Source organism: Pogoniulus pusillus, chromosome 7 (genome assembly GCF_015220805.1).
Source record: "Pogoniulus pusillus isolate bPogPus1 chromosome 7, bPogPus1.pri, whole genome shotgun sequence".
In the NCBI taxonomy this organism is placed as follows: Eukaryota; Metazoa; Chordata; class Aves; order Piciformes; family Lybiidae; genus Pogoniulus; species Pogoniulus pusillus.
In genome coordinates this window covers 25,378,878-25,401,240 of record NC_087270.1, presented here as the reverse complement: position 1 = coordinate 25,401,240, position 22,363 = coordinate 25,378,878, and the positions used below count along the sequence as shown (strand labels likewise).

Sequence of the window (22,363 nt, the reverse complement as noted above, 5' to 3'; positions counted from 1 at the left end):
AACTGTCTCCTGTTTGACCTGTGCAGCCACAGGGAAGCAGCCTCTCACCTGAACACCTTAGGCACCGAATGCTGTGATCCACTGAGAACACTGAAACATTAAAAGTGCTTTTTTTTTGTTCTCCTGTTGTTCTTTTGTCTTCTGTTAAACCTGGATGCTTTAAGGGTCATTCATTCTACACCCCAAAGTGGACCAACAGGTTAACAGACTACTTTTAATGCTCAACTACAAACAACTTGACTACTTGAAATGACATGAATACAAACAGCAGTGCAAGCTCTGACAGAAGGAGCAGGTTTCCACAGCACATTCGAGGCGCTGGAAGGGAAATCAATGATTGGCAGAGACATTTCGGTTTAAACACCAGGCAGCACACATTTCTTCAGTGCCCAGCTTTGCTGTTGGCAGGTAGCAAGCTCTGGCCCACAGCCTTGTGTGCTGGAGCTCTCTTGCAAGCAGTTTTCTGTAGGAAAAATGCTCAGTTTGAAAGAGTGCCCCTAAAATGCAGGTCTGTTTGACAGGAGCCTGGCACCATTCTGAACCTTAGCGCTGCCAAAAGCAGCCTGTCCTTCAGTTCCCAGGTCAGACGTACTAGAGGCAGGGTTTGAATACCTGAAATACTCGTTACCTGAAGCAGGAAGAGAATGGAGGTAGACAGGGCAATGATGAGGAAACCTAGAGGGCAGCTGGCAGGGTTTACTCTTGAAGGATAAGGTGTATTTATCTGCCTTGAAATTCAGCAGGGGCAACACCTAGGTGCAGTGCCCACAGTCTGCATCCAAACTGCAGCAATAAGGGATGGGGAAGGATCAAATCTGTAGAGACAGAACTGACATCACCAAATGGAAGCTGTCTGAGCAAATAACTTCTCTCTGGTCACCGAGAGCAGAACTCAAAGAGGCCCTGAACGCTTTGCTGCAAATTCAGAAAGGGGAACAAACACAGCCTAGGACAACACCTCCTGGATTTCCCTACCTGGAACCCAATTTCTGGGGGCTTAGCCTAGGGAAAACACTGAATCTAGCTCCAGAAGAGAGAGCAGAGCTTTCCAAGCACAAAGCAAACCAAAGGCAGAACAAATCACCTTCCCTCGGCAGAGATTTCTGCCCTCAGTGATTTCACTGCAATATCTGAACGCCACCCAGGTACCCTCAGTGCAAGCGAGAGGCCAACCAGCTGTAATCCCCCTGGCAATCTTTTCCTGAGCAAAAGACATGCTGGAGGTAAATCAGACAAAAAAAAACACCACAGGAATTGTCCAGGGATGAGGCAGTACAGAATCATAGGATCAGTCAGGGTTGGAAGGGACTGCAAGGATCATCCAGTTCCAGCCCTCCTGCCGTGGGCAGGGACACCTCACACTAGGTCAGGCTGTCCAGAGCCCCATCCAGCCTGGCCTTAAACACCTCCAGGGATAAGGTTTCCACCACCTCCCTGGGCAACCTGTGCCAGGCTCTCACCATCCTCACAGTGAGGAGCTTCCTCCTAACATGCAGTCTGAATCTACCCATTTCTAGCTTGGATCCATTCCCCCCAGTCCTATCACCACCTGACAGCCTACAAAGTCCCTCCCCAGCTTTCTCGTAGCCCCTCTGAGATACTGGAAGGCCACAAGAAGGTCACCTCAGAGCTTTCTCCTCTCCAGACTGAACAGCCCCAACACTCCCTCAGTCTCTCCTCATAGCAGAGCAGCTTCAGCCCTCTGCTCATCCTCGTGGCCCTCCTCTGGTGTATGGTGGGACCTGCTTTTTGTTCTCCTGCCTTGGTTTCTGTTGCAATCAATCTTCTCACACAGCCAACTGTTAGCATTTGGTACGCCATAACCACTCGCTTTAAACAAGAGAAAAAAAATAGAGGCCAGAGGAGATGTTAAACACCAAAGACTGAAGTTTAAATGCTGGGAAATGAGGCTGAACACATCGGTACAGGCTCGCAGCTGTCGTTTTTCAAAGGCTCTTGAGGTGGGGCCAGCCGTAGATGGCATCGTGCTAATGCAAATGGAGAAGAGTTACTTGTGTTTGGGTGATCAATTCCAAACAAAAGAGCCCTCAGAGCACTTTAAGTATGTATGAACTCACACCATCAACACGTACAAAGCTTCATCATTTTCTCTGTTAGCTTTGTTTGAACTGGAAACCAAGTCAGTCCTGGGTTATGTGCAACATGAACCTGATGAAAGCATTTTATAAATACAAGGGTTTGGGCTTGGGGTTTTTTTTTGTAGTAGTAGTAGCAGTATTGTAACAATTCACTACTTAACAGACTGAAAATAAAACAACAAACCCCAAGTCCTACAGTTCCAATTCCCCCCTACTGAGTCCTACCTGCCAATGAAAGCCTACAAATGGAAAAATACTTTGCTAGTCTTTAACGTTCTTGAAAATGCAAATATATTTCTTCTTTCTTTGAGGAAGAAGTTTCTACTCCTGCTGCTTCTTTAAACATCTGAAGAGACTACACTAAGAAAATACCAACTTTGTAGTAAGCTCAGGACAAGACTTCTCTCCGAGGCCAAAACAGGTGGTGGTGGGGGGTGGAAATCTGGTTGGTTGTTGTTGTATTTCTGAAGGAACATCCATTTATTATAAAACAAGAGCAAAGAGATTAGAATTGAGTGGAAACAAGGCAACATTACAACAACCACTTGTGGAGCTTTGTGAACAGAGTGGAGATTGAGACTTGCAAATCCAGGTGAAGGTAGCTCTGAACATGCTGTCCTCATCTCTATAAATGGGATGATGTAGAGAAGCAAAGCTTCAAGGTGTAAGGGTTTGAGCCATCTGTCAGGAGACAACACAACACAGAATCATAGAATCACAGAAAGCTCTGGACTGGAAGACACCTCTAAAGCTTACCCAGCCCAACCCCTCTGCACTCAGCAGGGACATTACTCCACTACAGCAGGCTGCCCACAGCCCTCTCCAGCCTCACCTTGAACATCTCCAGGGATGGGCCCCAAACACCTCCCTGGGCAACCTGTTGCAGTGTTCCTGCAGCCTCCTGCTGCAGAACTTGTTCCTCACAGCCAATCTGAATCTGCTCTGCTCTAGTTTGCAGCCATTGCCCTTGTCCTGTCCCTGCAGGCCTTTGGTAACAGTCCCTCTGCAGCCTTCTGATAGCCTCTTCAGGTCCTGCTATTAGGTCTCCCTAGAGCCTTCTCTTCTGCAGGCTGCACACTCCCAGCTCCCTCAGCCTGTCCCCATAGCAGAGGTACTCCAGCCCCTTGGGCATCTTCATGGCCTCTTCTGGACACTCTCCATCAGATTCATGTCCTTCCTGTGCTGAGGGCTCAGGGCTCAGCTTTCCTGCTGACCAAGACCACCCTGTACAGCCTGATCAGTTTATCACTTCTGTAGATTTCAGGCTCACTCCTCCCCACCTCCCCCTGCCAGTGGCCTGCAAACTCCTGATGACCTGCAGGTAGATGTTAGTGAGAATTCCTTGATAAGTTGTTTATCGTTATTAATAACTTATTTATTGTTATTGGTAAGCAGTTTGGACATAAAATCTGATGGCAGACATGCATGAGAAGGATTTTACCATTATTGCTGCCCCTCTTACTATCCAAACTATTTCTAGATTTAACTAACTATAATTCACCTCCCCAGACTATTTATCTATTTAACTAAATATATTTAAGAGGCAATTCCAAAGATAAAACCTGCAGAAGTCAAGATGTATGGGACATTTCTGTCTGAGACAGGCTGGCACTGGACATCATTTAAATGTGTGTGACAGAAGAAACAGCAGGAGGTGCAGCAAACCCTTCAGGCCTCTCCAGAAAGCAAAGCACAGAATTCACAGAATGGCTCAGGCTGAAAGGGACATCAGACATCATCTACTCCAACCCCCACCAGCACAGGTCGCTCAAGGCCTCATCCAGCCTGGCCTTGAACGCCTCCAGGGAGGGGGCAGCCACAACTTGCCCGGGCAACCTGTGCCAGTGTCTCCCCACCTTCATTCTAAAGAATTTATTCCAAATCTGCCCTCCTCAAGCTTTAATCCATTCCCTCTCATCCTGTCACTACAAGCTCAAGACAAAAGTCCCTCCTCAGCTGTCCTGTATCCCTTTTCAGGTATTGAAAGGCTGCTCTAAGGTCTGCCTGAAGCCTTCTCTTCTCCAGGCTAAAGAGCCCCAACTTCCCCAGCCTGTCCCCACAGGGGAGGTTCTCCAGCCCTCTGAGCACCTTCATGTCCTCCTCTGGGCCCTCTCCAGCAGCTTCATGTCACTCTGATGCTAGGGGCACCAGAACTGTAGACAGTGCTCTGCATCCAGAGACTTCACCTTTCCATAACTTCAAAGTTTCAGAGCATGTTTTGAGTTCTTGAGTTTTTGAGGCCTTGAGCTACCAAGTCTCACTGAGAGACATCCCTGACCCACAGGAGCAGGGCTGGAGTAAATGATCCCTTCCAACCTGAGCCATTCTGTGGTTCCACAGTGTGACTCCAAACCTAAGAAGACTGCCAGTTAGACAGAAACTCATGGAAACTAAAGCAGAGATCAAACACTGTGCTCCAGGACCACTTTTAACTGCACTCTGAGCTGCTGAACCCTCCTCAGCTTTTACAAAGGCAGCCCCAAGGTGAAGGAAAACAAGAAAAATGAAAGGTATAGCAATAAAATCAATAAATCTGAACTTACTTGGGACTCTTATCTGGTAGTGATTAAGTACAGTAAGAGCTTCCACAGCATCTGTCTTACATTCCCATTCCAACAGCCCAGAGAGTGTTTTGGCAGAAGCTGTCCAAATGAGAAATCAAAGAGGGGAAGGAAGGGATCAGCAACATCTCCTGACTGCTGCTCTTACCAGAATCAGAATGGAAATAAGTCCCCCACCAGGTCCCAGGTTCACTTACGTTTTGGATCAAACACTTTGTATTTAATAAAGCCCAGAACTTCATGATCCTCACACAACTGTCACAAAAAATAAAGCAGAAAGATGAAACTCCAGTAAAAATGCACAGAAACACATGAGCAAACATTCCCAAGATCCTGGAAGAGACATCTTAAAAAGCAAAAGACTGACTTTGAGAGAGCTCCCAGGTGGTGTTTATGGCAAATTATCATTCCTGAAAGAGGTTTAGATTTGTAACATCTAGAGAATGGAAAAAAAGGGTCCTCTGATACAGAACCAGAGTGGTAGGAGTTTGAAAGGATCTCCAGAGATCATCCAGTCCAAACCCTCTGCCAGAGCAGAGTCACCCACGAATGCATCCAGGTTTGTTTGGGATGTCTATACAGAAGGAGATTCCACAACCTCTTTGGGCAGCCTGCTCCAGGCCCCCAGCACCCTCACAGGGACAAAGATTTTCCTCATATTCAGGTGGAACCTTCCTGGGCAACCTATTCCAGAGCCTCACCACCCTTCTACTGAAGAACTTCCTAAGATCCAGTCAAAAACTACTGTCCCTCAGCTTCACACAGTTGTCCCTCAAGGCTTTGTTTGAGTGTTTTGGACTTTTATTTTCCCCCTCTATGAAAAAACAAACAAACAACTCAATTCTATGATCTTGCTTGGCAGGGGGGTGGACTCAGTGATCTATGGAGGTCCCTTCCAACCTCTAGCAGCCTGTGAACAAACCAAGAACCACTTTATTTGCAAGATGTGGGTTGTGGCATTAAATCAGTAATTAGAAAGAACATAAATGGGCAGACATAGGCTGTTTCCTTCCCCTGGCCCACGGTGGGGGTTCCCTGGGGCAGTGCTGGCATGGAGAGCTGAGCAGGGCCTGCCCTGCTGGCAGGGGACAGCAGGTGGCAGTAAGCAATTTAGGTCCCTTTGCCTCTGAGTGGAGTGCCAGGGACTGCACAGTGCCAGGGGGTAGCCCGAGGCTGGCTGCTGGAGTGAGGACAGTGAAATGGTAGCCACAAACACTTCTCTCGGGTAGGCTTTACCCTGCTTTTGTTGTGTGCTTGTCGGCCTGCTGAGGTCATGGGGTGGCCTCCTGCAGCATCTGCAGTGCAAACCTGGGTGTGCAGAAGCACTCCCAGGGGCTTGGACTCAGTCACCAGGCTGGACAGTGCCTGGCTTGAGAGCAGCCCTGAAGAAAAGGACCTGGGGGTGCAGGTGGATGAGAAGCTCAACAGGAGCCAGCAGTGTGCACCTGCAGCCCAAATGCCAGCCAGAGCCTGGGCTGCAACAAGAGCAGGGTGGGCAGCAGGGCCAGGGAGGGGATTCTGCCCCTCTGCACCCTCTGCTGAGACCCCACCTGGAGCACTGTGCCCAGCTCTGGAGCCCTGTGACAGGAAAGAGCTGGAGGGGCTGGAAGGTGTCCAGAGAAGGGCCACGAGGATGAGCAGAGGGCAGGAGCTGCTCTGCTATGGGCACAGGCTGAGAGAGTTGGGGCTGTTTAGTCTGGAGTGGAGAAGGCTCCCAGCAGACCTTATTGTGACCTTGCAGGGTCTGAAAGAGGCTACAAGAAAGTTGGGGAGGGACTTCTTAGGGTGTCAGGTAGTGATAGGACTGGGGGGAATGGAGCAAAACTAGGAGTGGGTAGATTCAGATTGGATGTTAGGAAGTTCTTCAGCATGAGGGTGGTGAGAGAGTGGCACAGGTTGCCCAGGGAGGTAGTGGAAGCCTCATCCCTGGAGGTGTTTTAAGGCCAGGCTGGATGTGGCTCAGGGCAACTTGATCTAGTGTGAGGTGGTCCCTGTCCATGGCAGGGGGGCTGGAACTGGATGATCCCTGTGGTCCCTTCCAGCCCCAACAATTTAGTGAGACTGTGAGATGTGGAAACCACAAAACACACAATCCACGTGGAGCTCTGACAAGAGGCTCCAAAGGTATTTCCAAAGCAGCTGCTCTGCTTTCCTCCAAGTAGCAAAGGTGTAAATGAGGCCAGAGCTGCTCTGCTAAGCACTGCAGCTGCCTACCTTAACGAAGGTCTCTTCGGTGACGCAGAGGGGGACGTTGTAGTAGTGCAGCACGCAGGAGGGCGGTTGGATGATGTTCTTGGAGGCCTGGCCAGCGCTGGTGAAGCGATTGTTCTTGCTCATAGCAAAGTCCTTGTAGCTACTCGTGCCATCCTCCAGCTCAAAGATCTGGCTTGGGACTACTGAGTGCTGCTTGGAAACGCTGGGATTTAAGGAGATGTGTGGGGATACAGAGTTATCAATAAATACAGAGAGAGAGAGTCTCTGAAGCGATTCAGACTCGCACACTTCACACAGAGGTTGTTGTCCTAAGGAGAACAGAGTTGGGGTTTCTTTGCAGTTTGAAATAGGGGGACAAAAAGATTCCCTGGATTTGACCTCTCCCTTAAAAAAGCAGAAAGGTTGGATAAGATGCATTAGGGAACACAGTTTGTTAATGGCAATCCATGGAATTCTAGTGGGTTTAGGAATGAAGGTTTCTTAACGGAGCCTAGAATAGGAAATTGATAAGCAGTACAAGGCTGAGTAGGAGTAAAGCAAAAATGAACAGGAATAAAGGAAAACAATAAAAGGAATAAAGGGATAAATAAGAGAAATAAAGGAAAAATAATAGGAGTAAAGGAAAAATAAATATTAATAAAGGGAAAAATAAATAGGAATAAAGGGATAAATAATAAGAATAAAATAAAAAATGATAGGAATAAAGGGATAAATAAATAGGAATAAAGGAAAAAATAAATAGGAATAAAGGAAAATAAATAGGAATAAAGGAAAAAATAAATAGGAATAAGGGAAAAATAAAAGGAATAAGGGAAAAAATAAATAGGAATACAGAGGTAAGTAATAAGAATAAAGAAAAATAACAGGAGTAAAGGAAAAATAAATATGAATAAAGGAAAAGATAAATAGGAATAAAGGGATAAATAATAGGAATAAAGTAAAAAATTATAGGAATAAAGGGATAAATAAATAGGAATAAAGGAAAATAAACAGGAATAAAGGAAAAAATAAGTAGGAATAAGGGAAAAATAAAAGGAATAAGGGAAAAAAATAGGAATACAGAGATAATTAATACGAATAAAGAAAAAATAACAGGAGTAAAGGAAAAATAAACATGAGTAAAGAAAAAAAAATAGGAATAAAGGGATAAATAATAGGAATAAAGTAAAAAATGATAGGAATAAAGGGATAAATAAATAGGAATAAAGGAAATAATAAATAGGAATAAAGGAAAAAATAACAGGAATAAGGGAAAAATAAATAGGAATAAAGAAAAAATATTAGGAATAAAGGGATAAATAAATAGAAATAAAGGAAAAATTGTAGGAATAAAGGGAAAAATAATAGGAATAAAGGAAAAATAGGAACAAAGAGATAAATAATAAGAATAAAGGAAAACAATAGGAGGAATAAAGTAAAATACAATAGGAATAAAGGAAAAATAAATAGAAATAAAGGAAAAACTAAATAGGAATATGGGAGTAAATAATAGGAATAAAGGAAAAAATAGAAGGAATAAAGTAAAAAATAATAGGAATAAAAGGATAAACAAATAAGTAGGAATAAAGGAAAAAGAAATGAGAACAAAGAGATAAGTAATAAGAATAAAGGAAAACAATAGGAGGAATAAAGTAAAAAATAATAGGAATAGAGGAAAAATAAATAGGAATATAGGAATAAATAATAGGAATAAAGGAAAAAACAGCAGGAATAAAGTAAAAAATAATAGGAATAAAGGGATAAATAGGAATAAAGGGAGAATAAATAGGAATAAAGAAAAAAAAATAGGAATAAAGAAAAAAATAATAGGAATAAAGAAAAAAATAATAGGAATAAAGAAAAAAAACCAAGAGTAAAGGGATAAATAAATAAATAGGAATAAAGGAAAAATAAGTAGGAATAAAGGGATAAAAAAACAGGAGTAAAGGAGTAAGTAGTAGGAATAAAGGAATAAATATTAGGGATAAAGGAATAAATAACAGGAATAAATAAATAAATAGGAATAGAGGAATAAATCAGTAACTAGGAACAGAGGAATAAACCAATAGGGATAAAGGAACAGAGAGCTGCACACTGTCAGTCCTAACTGCCCCCAGCGCCAGCAGGCAGTGGGATGGTGCCCAGGTGCTGGCGGCCGCTGCTCTGCCCAGCCATATTTACCAGACATTGAGCCTCTTTCCGAACAGCTTGACGTTGTTGAGGTGTGTGACAGCCCTTTCCACAGCATACTCATCCCCCATTTCCACCAGTGCTGTGCCTGGAATAGTCTTCATGAATTTCACCTGAGACAGGGAAGGGAATTAAAACCAAACCAAAGCCAAATCCCACCGCCAGGGCCAAGCAAGAGCTCTCCAGCTGCCGAGGGGACTTTCGGACCACCCCAGCAAGGCTTTTCCCCCACCAGTGAACACTACTCTAGCAGCATCCCAGGTGCCAAGAAGCCCTGCCTCACCTTCTCGATGTTGCCATACAAGCAGAAGAGGTTGAAGACCCTCGAGCAGTTCATCTTCAGCTGATGCAGCCCACTGACCATGACGACCGACCCAGAAGGATTGCCTCCGTGCATGTAGTAGGAGGATGCCTGGGGCAGGGGATAAGCAACCAGCTCCGGAGTGTCCCGAGATCCCATTCGGTAGCGGCTTGGCAAGGGCAGCAAAGGCCCGTGGGAGCCTGAGGAGATGCAAGGCCACGCCTCAGAGGGTTTCAAACACCTTTCAGACACCACAAGCACAGTGCAATGCTTCTGTCCCACCAGGGCAGCCAGCGGTGCTGCAGGCCGAGGAGGAGGATCCCTGCTGATCTCAGACAGAAGCAAGGGGAAACGCACACAGAATCATCACAGAGCCTTAGGGCTTGGGAGGGACCCATGGGCATCATCCAGTCCAAACCCCTGCCCGAGCAGAGTCTCCTACAGCAGATGACACAGGAACACATCCAGGTGGAGTTTGAATATCTCCAGAGAGGGAGACTCCACAAGCCTTCTGGGCAGCCTGTTCCAGAGTTCTGTCACCCTCACAGGGAAAAAAGAATCCTCCTGTTTCCATGGAACTCCCTATGCCTCAGCTTGCAGCAGTGCCCCTTGTCCTGGCACTGGGCATCACCCAGCAGAGCCTGGCTCCAGCCTCCTGCCACTCACCTGCACATCTTTATAAACAGCAGTGAGGGCAGCCCTCAGGATCCTGCTCTCCAAGCTCCAAGCCCCAAGCCCCAGCTCCTCAGTCTCTCCTTGTAACAGAGATGCTCCATTCCCTTCATCACCTTTGTGGCTCTGGGATGGACTCTCTAGCAGTTCCCTGAGCTCCCTGTTGAACTGAGGGGCCCAGAACTGGACACAGTATTCCAGATGTGGCCTCAGCAGGGCAGAGTAGATGGGGAGGAGAACCTCTCTCAACCTACTATACCACAGTCCTTCTAATTCATATCAGTCAGGTATAAAAGGAACCTTTGGGCCTTTTTTCTCTGTCTAAAAGCAGTAAGGAGACCGTGCACAGGAGAAGACAGGCACATTACTCAAGAGTCACAGATCCACAGAATGGTTTAGGTAGGAAGGAACCTTGAGCTTTATGTAGTTCCAGCCCCCCCTGCCATGCTGGGGACACCTTGCACTAGACCAGGCTGCTCAAGGCCTCACCCAACGTGGCCTTGAACACTTTGGGGTGTTCAGATGGAAGGGTAAAGCAGAAACATTATAAAATAACATCAGCAAGTACAAGGTCAAACTTGGAAATCCTGGAGATTGGAAGAACCTTTGGAAAGAGTAGGTGAAAGGTCACCCTGGACTGTAAAAACGTCAGAAATAGGTTTGCAAAGAAAGAGGCAAGAATCAATCACGCTGTGCCTGGCTGTTCAGAGTAAAGGACTACAAAAGTCACACCAGTCTTGTACTCCTGAGGTGCTGGGGTCAGCACGTCAAAGTGACAGCAAATCCTCACTTACACAATCACAGAGCACGGGGGACCTCCAGAGATCATCCAGGCCAACCTCCTGCCAGAGCAGAGTCACCCAGGGCAGGGCACACAGGAACACATCCAGGTGGGGGTGGAAAGGCTCCAGAGAAGGAGACTCCACAGCCTCTCTGGGCAGCCTGCTCCAGGCCTCCAGCACCCTCACAGGGACAAAGTTTCCCCTCCTGTTCCCATGGCACCTCCTCTGCTCCAGCTTGCCCCCAGTGCCCCTTGTGCTGCCCTTAGGCACCCCTGAGCAGAGCCTGGCTGCGTCCTCCTGACACTGCCCTGCACATCTTTAGCACAGCACTGAGGGCAGCCCTCAGGCTCCTCTGCTGCCAGCTGCCAGCCCCAGCTCCCTCAGCCTGGCCTCACAGGAGATGTTCACTGCCTGCAGCAGCTTGGTGCTCTGGGCTGGGCTATCTCAAGCAGTTCCCTGAGGTCCTTCTTGACCTGAGGGGCCCAGAACTAGACACAAGATCCCAGATATGGCCTCCACAGGGCAGAGCATAGAGGGAGGAGAGACAAGGGGCAGTGGGTGCAAGCTAGAGCAGAGGAAGTTTCATGTGAACACAGGAAAAACATAGGAACCTCTCTGGACCTACTCACTACAGCCTTTCTAATACACCCCTGGGATGCTCTTGGCCTTCTTGGCCACAAGGGCACCTTGCTGGGCCATAGGCATCCTTCTATCCACCACGGCGCCCAGGTCGGTCATGCTGGTCATGACAGCAGCACTTCAGAAGACTAACTCCCAGCCAGCACTCTTACAGCCACACACCTGTACCTTTGCAGAACTAGCCAGAGTGGAAGAAGCACAAAGCCAACAATTCACAGCTTTGCATGCAAGAACATCCCAGAGCTCTGTGTTGCATCGAAACACTGATCAAGCTCCGCTGTGGTGTTCCAGAAGGCAGCTCCTTTCCCAGCACAGGTGCTGAAGAGATGGCAACAGACAGGAAGCATTCTGAGGAATGAATGGGTGGAGCAGGATGCTCTCCATGGAACGAGAGGTACAGCAAGAAATGCACAGAGATGCATTTCCCTAGGGAGGTTCTCCTGCCCCTCTGCTCTGCCCTGCTGAGACCACAGCTGGGATGCTGTGTCCAGTTTCAGGCTACACGGTTCAAGAGAGACAAGGATCTGCGGAAGAGAGCCCAACAGAGAGCCACAAGGATGACTGTGGGATTTGAGCATCTCTGCTGTGAACAAAGGCTGAGAGCCCTGGGGCTGCTTAGTCTGGAGAAGGCTGAGAGGGGACCTGATCAATGTCTATCAATACCTGAGGGGTGGGGGTCAGGATGAAGGTGCCAGGCTCTGTTTGGTGGTGCCCAGTGACAGGACAAGGAGCAACAGCTCCATGCTGGAACCCAGCAGGTTCCACCTCAAGATGAGGAGAAAGTTGTTTGGTGTGAGGATGCTGGAGGCCTGCAGCAGGCTGCCCAGAGAGGTTGTGGAGTCTCCTTCTCTGGAGCCTTTCCAGCCCACCTTGATGTGTTCTTGTGTGACCTGCCCTGGGTGACCATGCTGTGGCAGGGAGGTTGGCCTGGACGATCTCTGGAGGTCCCTCTAATCCCCTACCACCGTGTGACTGTGATGACAGTGAATCACTGCCATTTCCAGAGGTGAGCTGACAGTGCCATGCATCCAGCACAGCAGTGAGCTGCTCGGGCTGGAAGGGTCCCCATTGCTTGAAAGCAGGCATCAGTCATTTACAACCCCATAGAGCACGCACAGAACTGGCAGCCACCACCCGCCCTGTGTTACTTACCATAACCATCATGTCTAAATGAGGATGGGTGCTCTCCCAAAATAGCTTGCCTCTGGCGGCCCTTCCCTCTGTCTAACATGTGGGAAGGGAAAGAAGACAGTTTAGTATGCACAACATTGATGGCTCCACTTCAGACACAAAGCTTCTAGTTAAGAAGCAAAATCTGAGTCCTGGTTAATCTTATAATTGATTTCTCACGCATTATACGTCTAAAACCATACAAGCTGTAGCCCTGGGACACCAGAAATTAAACCAAACTGCACTTAGGTTGACTGGGGGGGCAGTGGGGCAATGAGGAGATGCAGACATTTAAAAAGGTATGGCAATAACCCAAGAGTTCTCCTGAATAAGACACAGCACACATTAGTAATAGGTAACACCGTACGACAGCAGCAGTGACCTAGGATTCTCTTTAAAAACAAGGTTGAAATGCAGGACTTTTGAAAGACAGTACCTGAATCACAATATTAGCTTCAACAGCAACACATTTTCAAAGTGGGCTTCTTTCAAGAAGTTTCAGCATAAGCCAACAACAACCTGTATTACATGGTTTCACAATCAGTAAACAGAGAGCATTACAGATGTGTACAGCAAATATCTGACAGAACAGCTACCGAGCACTGGGCTTGCTGAAAGCATTGGGCAGCCTTGCACTGCTCAGCAGCACAAGAGAGGCTCCCAGTGAAGGACTAATGCACTCCAACACGGGGCAATCCTTTCAGAAAACCCAGGGCTTCAGGAGAGAAAGTTAAGCAAGGGGTCTACATTACTGGAGGGAAGCAGAGCAGCACGGCCAGGGCGGCGTTCCCTACTCAGATCCGAGGGCGCGGGACAAAATCCACCTCGCCAGATGTCTTTTGTGGTGAGCAGCAGTTGATTTCTTGTGATTAAAACAGCTACCTTGAGAAGATGGGGCAAGATATTGCTCAGTTTACAACAGCTCCCAGCAAACTGAAGTACAGTTGCTGCTGCCCGCTGCAGCTGGAGGCACTGCCTGGGAAAAACAGCAGCTATTGGCACTGGACAAGGCAACAGTGGAAGATGAAAACAAATCTGCTCAGGACTGTGAGGACAGCCTCTTCCCCTTGGCTCTCCTCTCCTCTCCTCTCCTCAGACCCCAGCTCCAATCCTACCTCCAGTTCCTCTGTCCTCAGCAGCAGAAGGACACAGAGCCACTGGAGTGAATCCAGAGGAGGCCACAAAGATGAGCCAAGGGCTGGAGCAGCTCTGCTGTGAGCACAGGCTGAGGGAGATGGAGGGGAGAAGACTGCAGGGGGACCTCAGAGCTGCCTGACAGTGCCTGAAGGGATCCTGCAGGAAGGCTGCAGAGGGACTTTTGCTGAGGGTGTCTAGAGACAGGCCAAGGGGGAATGGTTTGAAGCTGAGGCAGAGCAGGGTTTGACTGAAGCTTAGGGAGAAGTTCTTCAGTACAAGGGTGGTGAGACTCTGGAACAGGTTGCCCAGGGAGACTGCGGATGCCTCCTCCCTGAGGGTGTTCAAGACCAGACTGGATGAGGGCTTAGGCAAGCAAGCCTAGCTGAGAGGTGTCTCTGCCCATGGCAGATCTCTGAGGTCTCTTCCAAGCTAAGCCATTCTAGAATTTACTTTGCAATAAAGTCTAAAGAGAGGCAAGTGCTGAATGCCTTCAAATACAAAAAAGATTACTTTTGCCAAGTCCAGGTGTTTCCACTCCCTTTTCAGGGTTAACAGCTCTGGTTCTGGGCTTTAGAAAGCAAATGGGCAGTCACACCAAATATGTGAAGCCTTTAAAGCATCTAATGACCTCTTAGAAACAATTATGTTTCTAGTTCTAGCCTGTGGAGTTACATCCCTTGAAACTGCAGCCAGCTTGACAAGTATTTCCTCTTTGTCATGGAGTAGTCCTTAACTCTTCATGCTTTGACCAAAGTCCCCTAATTGTGCCGGTACTTGTGCACACCAGCCTTGACACACTAGAACTGATCTGTGTTCTGAAGGCTTCTGAAAGGAAAGAGATTTTTCCTTCATCTAGTTTAAATGTGGGGGCTTGTTACTGCTGCCCATCAGGTCCCTGAGTCACTGCAGAAGCTGGTATTAACCACTAAAAGAAATGCTCCAGACTAGTTGGAACTCTCTGGCTAAAATCAAGTAGAATGCTAACAACTCAGGTGCATTTTTGTTGTTCAGTTTCATGCAGTATGAGTTCACTGCAGCAGGCACTTGGCAGGAAATTTACTGAAGCAAGGAAAGCTGAGTTGCTGGAGAGGGTCCAGAGAAGGGCAAGGAAAGTGGGGAAGGGTCTGGAGAAGAGGGCTGGGGTGGAGTAGCTGCAGGAGCTGGGGGTGTTTGGTGTGGAGAAGAGGAAGCTGAGGGCAGAGCTCACTGCTCTTTACAGCTCCCTGGAGGGGAGGAGATGGGAATTGGGCTCTGCTCCCTAGTATCAGATTATAGAAGAGAGGAAATGGCCTGAAAATGCCCCAGGGGACATTAGGAACATTTGCTGCAAGAGGGAGTGGAACAGGCTGTCCAGGGAGGCGGTGCAGCCCCCATCCATGGAGGTGTTCAAAAACCCTGTGGCCATGGCACTTGGGGACACGGTTTAATGGCCATGGTGGTGTTTGGGCAGTGGTTGGGCTCAATCTCAGGGAACTTTTCCAACCAAAGCAGTTCAATAGTTCTGTGAAAGACTATGGGGAAGTTTGCAGTAGTTTGTTGCCATTAACAACTAATCTCACTTCTGTAAAGAAGGCGAAAACAATCACTAGCAAAATGTTTTTCGTTCCTCTGACCGGAGGGGAGAAACTCTGCAGGGGTGCATTAGCAGGGCTGGTTTCAGAAGGAAACCCCCGGGGCTGAGGTTTGGTCAGCCGCAGTCAGATCCCTCCAGGCCAGGTCGTTACAAGTTCAAAAGCCAAACAATGCTGCTGCAAGAGTAAACTGAAGCATAAAGGGGAAAACTCTCTCTCAAAAAGAAAAAACAAAAGGGGAAAAGGGAGGAAAAAAGAAGGGGGAGAAAGGGGGGAAAAGGGGAGAAAAAAGGGGGGGAAGGGAGGGGGGGAGGAAGGAGGAAAAAAAGTAAATTGGAAATCAGGAGAAAAGGAGCAAACGGTTAAATAAAAAGGAAAAAAAGGACCAAAAGTGGTTGGAAGGAAGGAAGAAAGGGAGGGGGAAAGGCAAGGAAGAAGGGAGGGGGAAAGGCAAGAAAGAAGGGGGGGAAAGGAAGAAAGAAGGGGGGGAAAGGAAGAAAGAAGGGGGGGAAAGGAAGAAAGAAGGGGGGGAAAGGAAGAAAGAAGGGGGGGAAAGGAAGAAAGAAGGGGGGGAAAGGAAGAAAGAAGGGGGGGAAAGGAAGAAAGAAGGGGGGGAAAGGAAGAAAGAAGGGGGGGAAAGGAAGAAAGAAGGGGGGGAAAGGAAGAAAGAAGGGGGGGAAAGGAAGAAAGAAGGGGGGGAAAGGAAGAAAGAAGGGGGGGGAAAGGAAGAAAGAAGGGGGGGAAAGGAAGAAAGAAGGGGGGGAAAGGAAGAAAGAAGGGGGGAAAGGAAGAAAGAAGGGGGGGAAAGGAAGAAAGAAGGGGGGGAAAGGAAGAAAGAAGGGGGGGAAAGGAAGAAAGAAGGGGGGGGAAAGGAAGAAAGAAGGGGGGGAAAGGAAGAAAGAAGGGGGGGAAAGGAAGAAAGAAGGGGGGGAAAGGAAGAAAGAAGGGGGGGAAAGGAAGAAAGAAGGGGGGAAAGGAAGAAAGAAGGGGGGGAAAGGAAGAAAGAAGGGGGAAGAGGAAGAAAGAAGGGGGAAGAGAAAGAAAGAAGGGGGAAGAGGAAGAAAGAAGGGGGAAGAGGAAGAAAGAAGGGGGAAGAGGAAGAAAGAAGGGGGAAGAGGAAGAAAGAAGGGGGAAGAGGAAGAAAGGAAAAAGCAAAAAACAAGGAGTGGGAGGAAAAATAAATAGGAAAAAGAATGAAAAAAAAAAGGGGGGGAAATAGGAGGGGAAGGGAAAAAAAAATTAAAAAGGGGGGGAAAAAAAGGAAAATTACTAAGGATAAAAAAAGAAACAAAAAAATCCCAAAACAAATAAACCAAAATAAGGAAACTAAGGAAAAAGGCTAAAAAGGGTAGTCCTGGATTACTTTATGGGCACAATTTCTTTCTCTCTGGTACAGGTCATTCAGCAACTTCCATTCCCATTTTCTAGCTCAGTAGGTGTGGGCCACAGAAGAGCAACACACAATAGAGCATGAGATAGATTTGTCTCTATCTAGAGCTCCCCAGAGCTGCAGACAAAATCCACATGCAGTTCTCTTCCTTTCACGTGCTCTGCGGCAGGCTGCCACAGTTCCATACGGAGAAGCAGGAAAGGGCAGGGTGAGAGTTGTGGAGAAAGCCTAGCCTCAGTTTTTCATCTTCCACTGTTTCCTTTTGCCTGAGGAACATCGAGTTCAGGCAGCCAGATCTAGCTGCAGGCCTCATGGAATTAGATGCCCAAGGAAGTCAGCCTCCAAGCCCAAAGATCTGAGGGTCCAAATCCAAATTTGGCTGTTTCCAATTCAAATCTTCACTTTTTTTTTTTTTTTCCTTTCTTTTGCTCTTGAGTTTCTTCAAAATCTCAGGAATTTGGAAAAGGAAAAAAAAAAAAACCCCAAACCCACCAATTTTGCAATGCTGCTAGAAACAGAAATAATCTGCAAGCTGCACCCAATACTGTAGCTCCCTTATTAACTTTTTACAAGAACTTGGGTTGTGCAAACTCAAGCCCTAGGTGGTACAACAGTTTTCAGGAGCACAGGGTCTCTGCAGCAGGACTTTGGCAGTGCTTGTCCCTTGAGATGCTCAGAGCCCTGGCTCTCCTGGGAGCCCTTGAGCATTAGCTCCTCTGCCTCAGACACGTTGTCTCCGCTGTTTTCTACCTTTACATTGCACACATTGTTTGTACAGAGGTTACTGAACACAGATTTATTGTTTGAATAGAATCAACACTTTACAAGGAGTGAAGGCTACACAGCAGTTTGTCTTTACATTAGGGTTCAAACCACTACAATATTGTCATCGTTTCCACTGACACCAAGTTCAGCTCTGGTCAGTTTTCACAGCTCAGTAGTTAAGAGACAGTAGGACTGTACCAATTATCTCCCTGTTGTAATCAAGATACCTGAAGGGGACCTATCTGATATTGCACTGCTCACTTCCAACTATCTACAGGTAAAGCTTGAACTCCCCTAGGGCTAGACAATATCACAACTGTTCAGACTGAATTCAACTCCCACATACAGTATGTAATGATAATAATAATAAAGATTACAATGTCAAGAGTAGCAACAAGAGAGGTTCTTAATTTTGGAGGTTCTCATTTGGTCAGTTGAATTTGAAGGGCAGTAAGAGCACCATACAGAGAAACTTGAACAGCATGGGTAGAGTCTATCATGTTATTCATCCCACACAAATCTGAAGTACTGAAAAGTGTCCTCCTTTAAGAACTGGTGGTGGTGGTGCATGCAGTATGCAGACGTGGTGAGTTGCAAGTCTGAGGTCTGGGTTGGTTTTTTTTGTTTGTTTGGGTTGGTTTTTTTGTTCAGAGGGTTTGTTTGGTTTGTTTGTCTGTTTGATTATTACTTCTATTGTTTGCTGATGCCGATGTGGTGCATGATGAAGTGTAGAGTCAGCCTGCTGAAGTCCTCTATCCTTCTTAATGCCTCGTCCAACATAGGGCAAACAAAAGAAAACAAAAAGGAGTCCTTTCGAAGGAGAAGCAGCGTGCAAGTTTGTAGTTTGTAAGGAATAGTCTGTGCCAGGTTTCCTCTCCTCCAAAGAGAGAGAGCTGCTTGGAGAAATGCAAGTCCTTGAGAACTGCGAAGGTGCTTGCAGGTGTGGGCTCCTTGTTGAACTAAGTGGCTCAAGCACACGACAGAAGGGGGGCACTAGGGCTCAGGGTTAATTTCCTGGCTGGTGAACACAGCTTTCAGCAGCACTGGCTTGCTCTGAAATGACTACTGCCATACACAGCCTGACCACCCACAGAGGACTGTCATCAGCACAGCCAAACATCTACAGCGAGAACGGACAAGAACCTACCTCGTCGGCCCAGGTATGGCTTAGTGTAGTCCCAGCTATCGTTGTCGTTCCTAATGACATTAAGTCGAGTTGGCTGTGCAGATAAAGTAAAAGCGAGAAGAGTTAAAGCCTGGATGCCAGGGGTGCTCTTCCCCAGTGCCAGTGACAAGAGAAGGAGGGAGCATTACCCGTGCATACTCGATTTTCAGCGTGCAGCACCCTGCGTAGATGTCGGCTCCGTTCAGCGCCGCCTTCGCCTTCTGCGCGCAGAACACCGATTCGAACGTACGCAGCAGGTTAAGGAGCTGGGTGTCCCCAGGGCTCTCATTCCTCTCCCTTCCTTCTCAGGTGGCCTTACTTTTGTAGCCTGCATCATTGTATACCCTGCATGAAATCTGCTCTGCCCTCGTGAGACCACAGCTGGGATGTTGTGCCCAGTTCTGGGCTCCCCAGTTCAAGAAAGTCAGGGACCTGCTGGAGAGAGCCCAACAGAGAGCCACGAGGATGACTGTGGGACTTGAGCATCTCTGCTGTGAACAAAGGCTGAGAGCCCTGGGGCTGCCTAGTCTGGAGAAGGCTGAGAGGGGATCTGATCAATGCCTACTAATATCTGAGGGGTGAGGGTTGGGATGAAGGTGCCAGGCTCTGTTTGGTGGTGCCCAGTGATAGGACAAGGAGCAACAGGTCCACACTGGAACCCAGCAGGTTCCACCTCAAGATGAGGAGAAAGTTGTTTGGTGTGATGGTGCTGGAGGCCTGGAGCAGGCTGCCAAGAGGGGCTGCGGAGTCTCCTTCTCCGGAGCCTTTCCAACCCCACCTGGATGTGTTGCTGTGTGATCTGCCCTGGGTGCCCCTGCTCTGGCAGGGGAGTTGATCTGGATGATCTCTGGAGGTCCCTCTAAACCCCTCACATTCTGTGCTTCCATACAGACTTTAACATAAAAATACCAACAAGTCTATTTAGGTCCAACTTACATTAAGGATCCTGTAAGCAGCATGTGAGACCACTCATGAATCAGAAAATGACTGAGGGTGGATGCTACAGCTGCAAGCTCTGTTCATAGTCTGAGCTTATGCCATTTGGAAGAGGATTTTCTGATGAATTTAGTAATGTCCACCAGAGGAGACAGAAAGTTCCCAGCAAAGCTAAAGAACACTTGAAGGGCAAGTTCAAGCTGCATCATTTGGGATGAGATCACAGCTTGGTGGTGGGGAGGTGTGACTTAGGACAACACATCCCTTCTCATGGTTAGCTTCTGCAGGTAGGGAGGACATGAGCTCAGGAGCTACTTTACAGCAAAAAGAACCAAGAAAGAGCCCACTCTTTGGAGCCTGACAGGGAACTAAAACCATGGAACTAAGAGAGATGCTTGGACCTTGTACCAAAAAAACAGCATCAACCAGACTGCATTAAATCCATCACTCAGGGCAGGACCGTGTGCCAGGCTCCTACATGTAGGTTAGGTCATAGAGTCATAGAATGGTTTGGGTAAGAAGAGACATCCAAAGGTCATCCAGTCCAACCCTCCGACAGTCAGCAGGGACATCCTCTACTAGAGCAAGTTGCTCACAGCCTTGTCCAGCCTGACCTTGAATATCTCCAGGGATGAAGCCACAAACACCTACACCCTGGGCAATCTACTGCAGTGTTTCACCACTCATAGTGCAGAATTTATTCCTAGTATCCAATCTAAATCTGCTCTGCTCTTATTTCAAACCATTGTCCCTTGTCCTACCCCTGCAGGCCTTTGCAAACAGTCCCTCTGCAGCCTTCTTGTAGCCCCTTCAAGCAATATGGAAATGTAGCTCTAAGGTCTCCCTGAAGCCTCCTCTCCAGGCTGAACAGCCCCAACTCTCTCAGCCTGTCCCGAGAGCAGAGGTTCTTCAGACCTTTGAGACTCTCTGTGGCCTACTCTGGACCCTATACAGCACCTCCAGGTCTCTCTGTCTTGAGGGCCTCACAGATGGCCCCAGTTCTGCAGGTGAGGTCTCAGCAGAGCAGAGGGGCAGGATCCCCTCTCTCCATCTCTGGCCACAGTGCTTCGGATGCAGCCCAGGCTGCCCTTGGCCTTCTGGGCTGCCAGTGCCCATTGCTGGCTCCTGCCCAGCTTCTCCCCAGCCAGCACCTCCAGGCCCTTCTCTGTAGGGCTGCTCTCAATCTCATCACCCTCAGCCTGCATTGCTGCAGAGGGCTGCCCTGACCCAGGTGCAGGACCTTGTCTTTGGCCTTACTGAACCTCATGAAGGTCTCCTCAGCCCAGCTCTGCAGCCTGTCCAGGTGCCTCTGGATGAATCCTGTCCCCAGCCTTATCAACTACCCCACTCAGCCTGCTATCATCTGCAGCCTTGCTGAGGATGCCTCAATCTTCCTGTCTATGTCACTGATGAAGACACTGAACAGCTCTGATGCCAGCACAGACCCTCAACATCCTCCAAGGTTAGTTCTACGAGTGGCAGGGAAATGCAATTGAGCCTTGGTGCATCCTGTCACTCCCACACCCTGTCCAAAGTCTCTCCCCAGCTCTCCTGAAGTGCCCTTCAGGTCCTGCAAGGCTGCTCTAAGGTCTTCCTGAAGCCTTCTCTTCTTCAGGCTGGACAGTCCCAACTCCCCCAGCCTGTCCCCACAGCAGAGGTTCTCCAGCCCTCTGAGCATCTCTGTGGCCTCCTCTGGACCCACTCTAGCAGTTCCATGTTCCTCTTGTGGTGGGGGCACCAGAAATACAGTGCTGCAGGTGGAGTCTCATGAGAGCAGAGCAGAGTGGGGTTTACTCCCATTTCATTCAACTGCTGGTTGGGTTTGCTGTTAACAAAAAGCCTGATGCCGACTTGAATTCAAGGAACAGAAGTATGGCAGCTTCAGAGGATCCACAGGATCCTCCCCACAACTTCCCTAATTTCTCACAGAATGCAGAACTTCCCCAAACTGCAAGTCATCTGCTGCAGACAGCAGCACTTCCCACAAAACTAAGCATGCTACCACAGGAAGTCAACCTGCTGACTGTCAGGACACACAGTTCAAGTCTCCTCCATAGGGAAACAGCAGCTGCTCTGCTTCTGTGTGCTCTTTGCTTGGCTAACCAACAGTGCAGCCTCTGGTTAGGTCTTGTGTTAGAGAAGTCACCCTGCCACACCAGCCTTGTCCACAAACACATTCCTTAGAATGTCTGATATTTTGGCACCTCAGTCCAGGAGACAGCTCAGAAACTGAGGTAATCAGTGTCTAGGCAGAGGGTGATCAGAGTTTTACAAGCCAAGGGGCAATCATGTCAGACTTTGGACTCTGCAAACCACAATAACACATTAACAGCTCTGGATGTTCATCACATGTACAACTGCATGCCACCAATGCAGGAAACAGAGCAGGGATCTTCCTCAACACACCGAGAAGCCTAAGCTGTTCTTATGCTTTACTGAAGTCAGAATAGCCTGGAGAAGAGAAGGCTGAGAAGGGACCTACCAATGCTGACAATCACTGCAGGGTGGCTGTCAGGAGGGTGGAACCAGGCTCTGGTCAGCGAAGCCCGGCGATAGGACAAGGGGCAGTGGACACAAACTCAATCACAGGAAATTCTGTTTCAAGATGAGGAGAAAGTTCTTTGGTGTGAAGGTGCTGGAGGCCTGGAGCAAGCTGCCCAGAGAGGTTGTGGAGTCTCCTTCTCTGGAGCCTTTCCTGAGAGCCCATCCAGCCCCACCTGGATGTGTTCCTGTGTGATCTGCCCTGGGTGATACTGCTTTGGAGGAGAGTTGGACTGGATGATCTCTGGAGG

At 48.1% G+C, this 22,363-nt stretch overlaps 1 protein-coding gene across 1 annotated transcript in view; it reads right to left on the bottom strand.

The window, feature by feature from the left end:
* Positions 1–200: 200 nt before the first annotated feature.
* The window catches only part of HNRNPLL (heterogeneous nuclear ribonucleoprotein L like), a 44,728-nt gene continuing 22,565 nt past the window's right edge, over positions 201–22,363 (bottom strand). Inside the window, exons 5-13 of the mRNA XM_064146274.1 lie at positions 18,785–18,881; positions 18,618–18,690; positions 12,590–12,661; positions 9,327–9,544; positions 9,035–9,156; positions 6,875–7,076; positions 4,858–4,915; positions 4,643–4,741; positions 201–2,780 (exon numbers count right to left, since the gene is read on the bottom strand). Of these exons, the coding sequence (XP_064002344.1) occupies positions 2,725–2,780; positions 4,643–4,741; positions 4,858–4,915; positions 6,875–7,076; positions 9,035–9,156; positions 9,327–9,544; positions 12,590–12,661; positions 18,618–18,690; positions 18,785–18,881 (997 nt within the window). The 3' untranslated portion in view covers positions 201–2,724. The remainder of the gene's footprint in view (positions 2,781–4,642; positions 4,742–4,857; positions 4,916–6,874; positions 7,077–9,034; positions 9,157–9,326; positions 9,545–12,589; positions 12,662–18,617; positions 18,691–18,784; positions 18,882–22,363) is intronic.